Consider the following 11,135-nt stretch of genomic DNA (forward strand, 5'->3'; position numbering starts at 1 on the left):
CCCCTTATACACCTCACCAAAAATCCCCCTTTGTCCCCCCTTTTTTTTTGTTTTAGTTTCTTTTCTGATATATTTAAAAAAAATAGGAAATATTTTCTTTTAGCATTGTCTTTTATTTTATGCTCTTTGAATTTCTATTTTTCTTTCTTCTACCCCCTTGTATTTCTTTAGTTTGCTCGGGGACGAGCAAAATTTTTAAGTTTGGTGTTGTATCGCTCTGATTTCTGTTTTTCTTTCTATTTTTCTGTTGTAATGGCACCCAAGACTACACCTTCAAAGAAAAGAAAAGGGAAAGAACCGCCCACTAGTTCTTATGACACAAACAGATTCAGGTCCAACTATGGTTCCGGAGGAAAGATTTGCATTGAAGCTGGATGACTATCTGGAAATTCAGTCTCAAATTGACAGCAGAGGGTGGAATTTTATGTGCAATTCACACATAGAGGTTGGGCAATTAATGGTCCAAGAGTTTTATGAAAACCTCTAGATCACATACAAGGATGTTGAGGGAGTAAATGAGAAGATTTATGAAAGTTATGTAAGAGGCAAGACCATTAGATTCTCCCCAAAACGCGTTAGAGAAGTCCTCCACCTGCTGTGTCCACCTCAGCTAGCCCCCAGTTACAGTTTGCAAATGGACCATAATCAGAAGCTGGGTCTGGTCATTGAAAAATTATGCATTCCAGGTTCTCAGTGGAGGCTAGGTGTTGAGGGAAAGTCGAATCACTTGAAGAGTGCTGATCTAGTCCCTTTAGCTAAAGGATGGTTGGATTTCATCCGAAGGTCCATCATGCCTACTAGCAACCGGTCCGAATGCACTTTGGACCGGGATGTCATGATTTACAGCATCATACAGGGAGAAGTGGTGGAGGTGGAGGATATTATCTCAGAGAAAATATACAAGATTGCCTCCAACCCCTATAAGAAACATTTGATTTACCACCTGTGTGAAGCAGCAGGGATAAGGATGGAGAATGATATCCCCATCTCTGTTGAGAAACCAATTACAAAGAAGAGAATGGAGACCCACAGAGAACAGCACAGAGCTCGCATGGAAGAGCAGGTTGAGGAGGAAGCTCAGCAGGATCAGCCACCACCTCAAGAACAGAAGCATAACCCTCCTCAAGAATATTGGCAGCATCTCACCACCTCCATTGAGCAGATGAGAGTAGCAAATGACAGCCGCTGGCAACAACACACTGCATATGTGGAGGAGATGAGAGCGGTACAGGACAGCCGTTGGGCACACCTCTGCACCACCCTCGATGAGATGCGGGCTGCTTAGGAATGTTAGCGGCAGGAAATTTATCAGCTGCGACAGGACTACAGCCGCCTGAGAGGATCTCACGGAGCACAGCCTGAGGAGAGAGATCCCCATGAGGGAGATTGAGGTGGTCTAGTTCTTTTCACTTTCTATAATAGTTTGCCATTACTTTAATATATTCCTGTTTTCTGTTATTTTTGCTTTATTTATCGCATGATCCTTTATTATTTAAGTTCCTAGGGTTAGTTTAAGTCTGCTATTTTTAAAAATTTCTGTTATTTGCTTTAATTCTGGAAAGTGTCTTATGTATTGCTCACTGAGCTTGAAATAAAAAAGAATGAAGAAAAAGAGGATGTAATGTGTGAGAAATTGAGTTTATTCTTAATAGTAGTCTCATTTATCCAAATGTGGTGGTATATTTTGTGATTCTGAATGCATGACATGAACAGTGCATATTTAAATTTGAATCAAAGAATATTGATGTACGAGGAACAAAAATTTAGAAAACTATTATGAATTCTCTGCAATAAGTGAAAGTTTAATCCTTGAAGCAAAAGAAACAGCAAAAAAAAAAAGCAAGGTCAAAGGCTCTAAGCATCAATGACTAAGGAGGTCAGACATGATTAAAAGCTCAAAGAGTTGTTTTCCTGGTCATATGCTTGTGGTGTGATTGTGTCAAGTAATCCTTGAGACAGAACACTAAGAGTCGATATCAATTGCATTTAACAGAGTATGCCAAAGGCTTTGAGCACCACTGTCTGGGAGTAAATGAAAGAAAAATCAGAACTTAAAGAGAGTTTCCCAGTTAAGTGCTTGTGGTGTTTTTGTGTCAAATGAAGCTTGAGATAAAACATTTAAAGTCACAGCTAGGCTCAAGGTGCAAAGCACCAAAGAGAAGAGAATCAAAGGAAATTTACTGTGTTCAAGGATTAAACTGAAGTACAAAAGATTAGAAAATTCATAATATTCTCCAGATTCTAATTCCGAATGACATAACATCCTTCTGATTCAAAGAAGAGTGAGATGCCAAAACTATTCAGGATTGCAGTTGTAAACCCCACTATAAGAAGAGACATGAGCTTAATCAAACTCACACTCTCATGCAAATTCACATCCTAAGCCTATATTAGTTTGGTTGCTTTAGGACAAGTAACAATTCAAGTTTAGTGTTGTGATGCGTGAGCATCTTTCTTATCTTTTCCTAGTGAATTTGCATTTAATTTGTTGAGTTTAATCGAAAATTAATTATCTTTTAGCCACTATAGATGCTACTTTGAGTCGTGTGCAATTCTGTTTATTTTAGATAGAATTCGGATGGATTTGATGGAGTTTCTGCAGAAGAAGAGAAGAATGCGAATGATGCTGTCAACCATGACCTCTCTGCACTCAAACCTGAATAACTCGAGTTACAGAAGTCCAATGGATGTGATTCTAGTGGCGTTGGAAAGCTAATTTTCAGAGCTTTCCAACGATATATAATCGTTCATACTTCTTTTCCATAAAATCTGCAAGGGCGGCACCTAACTTGAGAAATCTCAAGTTAGGCACAAGATACAACAACTACACACAGCAAGGTGGACCAATGATTCTTGTACTCTCGGGAAGGTCCAAGTAAGGCGCAGCCATGAGGACAATGCCTTGAGTAAGGTGCATGGAAATCCAAGCAAGGCGCAAGGCCCTTTTCCTTGATCCAAGTAAGGCATAATCCAACACCCCTCCACTCAAGTTAGGCGCGGTCCTTCTTCAAGTTAGGCGCCACTCCTACGAAGCGAAGTGGTCCCCACATTACAAGGCTCGAAGATTTTAACTAATTCTGATTTAAATTTGTATTCTATTTTAAATTAGAAAAAGATATTATTTTAGTTTTAGAAAATAGATTTTAAATTAATTAGGATTAGATATAAAAGGGAAAAGAAACTTCTCTTCGAGGATTATTCCATCTCATCTCAAAAAATTCACAGTTTATTAGAATTCTAGTTTTCACTCTTTTTCATGAGCAACTAAACCTCCACTGTTAAGGTTATGAGCTTTGTCTATTGTATGGATTGATTCTGTTCCTTATTTTTTTCTATTTTAATTTATGTACTGATTTATATTTCAAGAATTATTTTCGTTCTTTATTTTATGAAATTGGGTGGAACGGAAGTATGACCCTCTTTCTAATTGAGTTCTTGTATAACTTGGAAAAGCTCTTTACTTGAACTTAGAAAAGCTCTTTACTTGAACAATAGCTTGAAAACATATTCTCCTAAATTTCTAATTATCTGGATTTAACGGGATACGTGGCATATAATCCTCTTATATTTGGGTAATTAAGATTTCTGTGGCACATACCTAGAATTGAACTTCACCCGCTAATTGGAATTAATTGACCAAGGAATTGGCGGTTGATGAATTTTAGAGGAGACTAAAAAGGTCTAAGGAATTAGGTTTTAGTCATATATAGTTTGCCAGGAATTAAATCTTGCATGATTAAAATAAATTAATAAGAAAAGTCAATCCGAAAAATAGATAACTCTGAAGCCTTAACTACTTTCTCCATATTTTATTCCCAACTTATTTATTTGCCTGTCTTCTGATATTCTGAGTTTCTTGTTTAATGCTTTTTAAACTCTCAAACACCATTTTCTGTTTGTCTAACTAAGTAAATTAATCAGCCATTGTTGCTTAGTCCATCAATCCTCGTGGGATCGACCCTCATTCACATGAGGTACTACTTGGTACGACCCGGTACACTTGCTGGTTAGTTTGTGGTTGTAAATTCTGCACCACTTACCCACCTTGGCCTGTTCAGATTATTGGGCCTTATGCACCATAATTGGATCAGACCCAACAATTTTCACAATGGATGCACCAACCTCACCACCATCTATCTCTTGAACTTCCTCACTGGTACAGACTTTTCTAGCAGTTGTACCATCTTTGTGAACAACAAAAAGCTCCACTATGTTGTCTCTCAGTCTAATTTTGGCCATCTCCATTACATCCTTGTCTGTTTGAAGTATCCTCAGTGCTTCCTCTGTTTCTTCTTTTGGAGACTTATACCACATCGCAGCGATGTTCTCTACTAAATAACCATGTTCGACAACTATCTTAGTAGCCTCAAACTTACTCCATATATCTTCATCACAGTAGTCCATTATGAAAGTCTCACCCCCAACATAGTGTAAATGTTCACCATCAAACCCAAACTTTTCTCCATCATATATCTTATCACTAAAATAACTCATTATCTCAACAACTGTTAGACAAATATAACATACTCAATAAAATTCTCACATTAATCAACAACAACAGAAAAGCATAAATTCAATCACTGGGGCAAAATAAAAACTTTCAAAACAAAATAAGAAACAAATATTGAGCTATAAAAAAATACAATCACACATACAGCAACAACAGAAAAGCATAAATTCAATCACTAGGGCAAAATAAAAACTTTTAAAACAAAATAAGAAACAAATATTGAGCTATAAAAAAATACAATCACACATACAGCATTATCACATATCATCATGCATTAAGATGAAAATCAAATGGGTAGAGAAAATTTGATAAATGAATACTTGACACAATCTTCTTCAAGAGATTAAGGGTTTCAAACTAACTGCTAGGGTGGAACTTGAATATTAGTGAACGACAATGTTACCTCTCTACATTCGAATCGCAACCCTTGAATGACGATCGGTAGGATTTGTGGGTCTTTTTTTCGTTTCGTACTTCACAAGAAGAAGAAGAAGAATAAGTGTTAGAGAATGCGTTCTGTCTCAACGCGGGAACACTTACACATTTATTAATCTCTACCCCTTCAAACGCCCACGTCGAACACACCGTTACCAATTTACTATGACTTAATGGCAGGACTTGATTGAGACTAATCAAAACTATTTTGAATATAAATAGGACACTTTAAACGTTGGAAACTAAAATAGAATTCACCCCAAACGTAGAGAACCAATTTAATATTATACCCCAAATTATCATGTGCATCTTGTAAATTAACTTCATGATCTCCATGAAATTACACTTTTACTTAATTTATTTTCCAAAGAACAAACATTAAACCAATATATCTCATATATCTTCAAATCCCAACCCCCTCTCCCCAATTGTCCCCTCATCCTCCAAGAAATAAAAAAACAAATTATAAATTCACATATTCAATTATACATGTTTTCAAATAAATTGTATCCTAATCCTATGCAAAAGTCCTCCTCAATAAATTAATGGTATTTCTAGTTCATTCTTCATGTCAACAAGATTCAGGCTTCAACACTTTGTCCTTTTGACCTTGATGATAAGGGGGCTCTTGAGACCTAAGATTCACTACTTCATTGCCCAAAAGCACTCCTTGGTTTTGTATATAGACCCACTTTTCTTGAAAAAGGTAGAGAAACACAATCAAAGTTATCTGAATTGTGAAGAATATATTCCAAATTTTTGTATTTTTGGATGTTTTCTCTCTATAGGCTCCTAAGCCAGTATATACAGCCAACACACCAAGTAGTGACACTGAAGTTCCCACTATCCAGTGTGCCAAGAACCACACTCTTCTTCTTTTCGATCCCCTGAAAATAAATAAATAAAATTCTCCTTAATAAAATTAACAAACCAGTTTAAAATATTAAATAAAGTGAAATTAGTTTATAATTTTTCAAAAAGTAACAAACTTGTATCTAGGTTTCTTTAAAAAGAATTATGATTTAAGGAAGACTAGAATTATATGAAATGTATTTATTAGCCAACTTGAAGGAGTATATAAAATATAGGTTTAATTGTTCTGTCGGTGTTTATAGTTTCAATGAATTTTCAATTAGGTTCCAATATTTTTTTTTGATTGAGTCCTATATTATATCAGATTTTGTAATTAAGTCCCTACCGTAACAAAAACGATAAAATTAACAGAATATTTTGTTAAACAAATCGAATATGCCTAACATTTTATTGAATATTCTATATAGTTTAACAGAATATTTTGTTAATTTCAACGTTTCTATCACAGTAGAGACTTACTTTCAAAATCTAATATAGTATGAGGACTTAATTAAAAAGAAAAAAATATAAAAATTTAACTAAAAATTTGGTAAAATTATAGAGATTGACAGAATAATTAATCCTAAAATATATCAGAATGCATATAATTGTAGGCAGCATCTTAGATGTATCAGATTGAACTTGTGATATCATGTACTAAATTAATTCAATGTTTTTTTTTTATAGAAATTAATTCAATGGTTCAAATCTTGAATAATGTATTAACATTCCTTATGGTTAAAAATACATTATTTTATTAAATTACTTAAACGCATAATGGGTTATCAATGGGAAAGTGCAAAACAATCCATGCTTGGATTTCTAGGGTGCAAGTGTGAATGGCCTAACCAGGAAAAAAAAATTAAGTAGATAAAACATTTTTTTAATCATTACTAAGAGGCAATGCAATTATTTTTACCTTTGTGGTCGAAAGATACCAAGTACAAGTTGAAGCCAGATGACAGCATATAATGCAACCCCTAATCTTTGATGATTATTGTTGAAGAGGTTATTAAAATTTTTTATGGACATTATTGCCCCTGCCGTGGCAATAACTATAGCAAGCATCTGTTGGAAAATAAAACACAAAGTATAAATATATTATGTATTAACATATTAAATATTTAAAAGGCAAGGATAACTAATGTAATGAAAAATTTCTTTTGTTGGTGTTCTTTTTCCCCTAATTTTTTTTTATATATTTGAATCTAATTAAGATCCTGACTAAAAGATCAAAATACTTACATCTTAATAATCAATTTTACTTTTATTACTATTTTCAATGAAAAATAAGGGTAAAAGTTCCTGTATAATGAGCCTTATATATATAACTATTTACTATTTTTGTTTTGTGTGTTTTTTTTTTCTTATACTTACTTTCATTTTTTACTTGCATTGATAACTATGACTTTGCTGGTTAGTGGTTAGTAATAGTACCACAGCCAAGAGCATAATTTGTGGGTTCTTTTCACAGACTTTATTTGTTTGAAAGTCTATTTAATATATAATGACTTTCACTTTCTTGTTCTCAACGTATCCATTATTGTCTTTGTCAAGAATCTAGGAGGCAATAGTACTTAATCACTTGACCTTATTACTAACTACCAAGCTTTTTAAAACAAGTTTTTTACTTTAGGTTTTGCTAATTTATGCTCTTAAGCATACCATAAAAAATATTTTATAAAAATTATTATAAAAATTAATTTTTTTATATTTTTAATGAATACATAAAAAATATCAAAATTTTTTTATTATTATCTTTTTAAAATGTGCTTTTAGGATACAAGTTTATTAAATCTTTTTAGATTTTACTCATTAAATTTAATATGTGAAAATTCAAATGTTATCCCTGAAAGAACTTAATTAAATAAGTCCGTAGTAAAATACAGACAAATGTGGGTAAATTTTGTTTTTCTTAATGATAATGCTTATACGAATTTGAAATATTTGTGAAAAAAATCGGTTAGTATTGACATAAATCTAAAATAAATAAAAATATTAATCTTCCATCTTTGTTTGTTTGTTTTTTATGGGCTGATAAGTATTTTCTAAGAATAACTTTAATTGACCTATTAAATTAATTCTCAATCAAAACCATAAATGCTTGCCAACAGTAGCATTATTCTAAAAATATAATAATTAAAAGAACGAAAATATTACGTGTACAACATAAATCAGTCACTAAAATAATTATTATTATTATTATATATATATATAAATATATTTATTGTTTAATTTATTTTTAATATATATTTTATATTAGTACGTAGTTAATTTAGTGACTGATTTCTTAGCATAATTATTAAAAGAATTGGATTAACCTCTTGTAAAATAAGAAAATTAGTAAAATAAAAGAATAAAAGACTAAATACTCTTAAATCAATATAATAAAATTTACCGTGATAAAAATTATAATTTTAATAATGAATAATCTCTTAGTTTATTATTTTATAATTTTTTTTTTCACTTTAGAGATTCTTTCAAAAGGATTATCCTGTAATAGAGGGGGTAAGATATACTTGCCTCCAAAATTGCATGAAGATAGAAAATAATCCTAAGCCTTTTTGGATTCTGCTCTCTGTTTCCATGTCTGATTGCTAGAATACCAAAAGGCATCAAGAACCCCATTGAGGCCCATAGCAGAAAACCATGAACTGTGATTTCCAATACAAGTCTTGGATTCATCTTCATATATGAAAAAACCATAATACAAGTTAGCTTCACAAACGACAATGCTCACGTGAATGAGCCTTAATTGGCATGAAAAAAAGGATATCTTATGTGTATGAATTTTTTTATTAAGATTGTTTGGTCCAAAAATTCTCACACAAGAATTTAAAAATGCGCAAATTAAACATAAAAGGCTAATTTATGAAGATTTTTAGTTTATTTTGTTCTTCAACCAATCAATAATCATACCCAAAAGAAGAAATTTGAGAAAATTAAAGTACCAAAATTATCTAGAACAAATTTTATTGCTCACAAAATTATTCATAAAAGAACAAAGATTCAAACCTTTAAAAAATTTATTCATGAAAAATTATTTGGCTTACAAAATTACCCAGGTTTTGAGTAAATTCATAAAAATAATAATAATAATATTAAAGAGATAAAAAAATCAGTAAAAACTTGTTTTATTTAACATTTATTAATTGTTACAATATTTAATAAATACTAAATAAAACAAATTTTGAATGTTTTTTGCTAATGTTTTTTTGTTACCGAATATTTTTGAAAAATAAAGCGTTTTGAGTTTGAAAAACTAACTTTTGCTCTTGACTCTTACTAGTGATGAGATAATATATATTAGGAAAAAAATGTTATACTTCACTGAACTTTAGGAAGCAGGGGAATAATGAAGTGACAATGCTGCAGAAGAAGAAGAATAAATGTAATAATACCTCAATACGGTTGCCTTTGGTGCTTAAAACATGAGTGGCTATGAGTTCCTTATTGTTTTGCTCTTGTGATGAACTAACAAGGGTAGTAAACAAGATGAGAACAAGACTTGCTTCAAAGAGCTTTTTCTCAATACCCATTTCTTCTTCTCCTGCTGGAACCTCTAGGAGAGAATTGAGATACAATTTGTGGTGAGAGAGGTCAGAACTCAGAGGATTGTTAAGCTCTAACCATATTCCTAATAATTAAGTGTATGTATGTTAATATTGCAGCTTAAAGTGACATAGTTGCATGGAAATTGATGGTTTTAATTAGTTCCCAGGATCTTTATAAATAAATGCAAGGTAGTGGGAATGAATTTAGAAATAAGAAATATGAAATATGGAATATAATGTCAAACTTTGTGGGGTTCACTACTTTAACAGCCTTTTTCTGAGTTTATGGAGGAAGAATGTGGACTTGCATTGCATAGAGCCAAAGTGTGTCAGATTTCAATGGAACAATTTAATATAAAATAATGAGATTATTTTATATTTACATTTATAGTTAAATTTTATAAATAATAGAATCAAACTATATATTATTTATAATCAAAATACAAATAAAAATATAAAAAAAATCAATGATGAGTAATAGATGAATGATGATTGATTTTCTATATTGATAAAATATTTGATTATTCTATTATAAAAAATTTAATTATTTTCTTGTATAAAATTTAGTTATTTTAATAATAATGGGTAAAGTATATATTTGTTCCTGAAATTTGGCAAAAGTTTCAAAATATCTCTAAGTTTTATTTGTTTTAATTTTGTCCGAAAGATTTTCGATTTGTATTAAATATACCATCGACAGCTAAAATTTTCAAAAAATTTAAGACCAATCTAACAATAATGCGTGAAAATTATGTTTGATTTACTTGTGTTGAGGATTGTTTTTATGAAATTGTTGTTGAATTTATCTTAAATTTTTTAAAAAATTAGCCATCAGGGATATATTCGATGCAAATAAAAAATTTTTGGGACAAATTTGAAACAAAATAAAAACTTAGAAGTATTTTTAAAAATTTTGTCAAATTTTACGGACAAAAAGTATACTTTACCCAATAATTTATTATTTTATTACAAATATGCAAAATACATATAAATATACACACATATATAAATAGGGTAATGCTAGATAACCAATAACTTTTTTGAACAACATGAACAAACATATATAAAATTAAAACATACTACATTTTCAAATTATCTATCTAAATCTTAATATTAGAATAATCATCCGCACACCTATTGACTTTTATATTTATATATTATTTTCGATATATATAAAAACGTATTTCCATTATTTAAATAGTTTTTTTTAAATATATAATAGAATGTGATAAAAATGATTATATAACTTTTTTTAATTTTCACAATATACTATAATTAACCCCACACATATATATGTATACAAAGAAAGTAAGAAAGATAGAAAAGTTGGCCATGGTAGAATTCAAGTATCTGAAAGACATTATCTTTTGCTTCCCACTATTGCATACGCATCATTATATCATGCTTGAATAGACTCCTTCACCAACCAAATATGAAAAAACAAAGACAGTATATACAGAATTTTGATTATTAAATAAATTGAAGGTGTCGATAAGATCATATTCTTGAAAGATTTTCAACTTTTCAATATCAAACATCGTTACTTGACTTTTCATTTAGGCATAACGCCCCACTTCGAGATCAAACCATGTTTGTTTCATGTCACTAGTAAACTATTGTCAGTTACTTCATTACCCTTTTATTATTATTATTGGTGAATGTCTAATTTTTGTTTAATTTATTTTTTGTGATAAATTTTTTAAATATTTAAAAATTATTTATTATTATACTTTTAAAAATAAATATTAATTTTTATATTTTTTAATAAGTTAGAATAACACTTT

The 11,135-nt window shown here is 30.7% G+C and overlaps 1 protein-coding gene across 1 annotated transcript; it reads right to left on the reverse strand.

The window, feature by feature from the left end:
* Positions 1–5,276: 5,276 nt before the first annotated feature.
* On the reverse strand, positions 5,277–9,577 carry LOC107468838 (cytochrome b561 domain-containing protein At2g30890). The gene is made up of 4 exons (XM_016088211.3): positions 9,199–9,577; positions 8,321–8,482; positions 6,717–6,865; positions 5,277–5,832 (listed from the first exon to the last, which is right to left on the reverse strand). Exons 1-4 carry the CDS (start codon positions 9,334–9,336, stop codon positions 5,517–5,519), a joined length of 765 nt encoding a protein of 254 aa, XP_015943697.1. The 5' UTR covers positions 9,337–9,577; the 3' UTR covers positions 5,277–5,516.
* Between the last annotated feature and the right edge of the window lie 1,558 nt (positions 9,578–11,135).

Source organism: Arachis duranensis, chromosome 10, assembly GCF_000817695.3.
Source record: "Arachis duranensis cultivar V14167 chromosome 10, aradu.V14167.gnm2.J7QH, whole genome shotgun sequence".
NCBI lineage: Eukaryota > Viridiplantae > Streptophyta > Magnoliopsida > Fabales > Fabaceae > Arachis > Arachis duranensis.

Bases quoted from the DNA above. Each gene is read 5' to 3' on its own strand.
- LOC107468838 (XM_016088211.3), bottom strand. From the start codon at position 9,336: ATGGGTATTGAGAAAAAGCTCTTTGAAGCAAGTCTTGTTCTCATCTTG. The intron at 8,483-9,198 runs GTATTATTACAT...TCATATATGAAG, and splicing joins CCAAAGGCAACCGTATTGAG to ATGAATCCAAGACTTGTATT. The intron at 5,833-6,716 runs GTAAAAATAATT...ATTTATTTTCAG, and splicing joins GGTATCTTTCGACCACAAAG to GGGATCGAAAAGAAGAAGAG.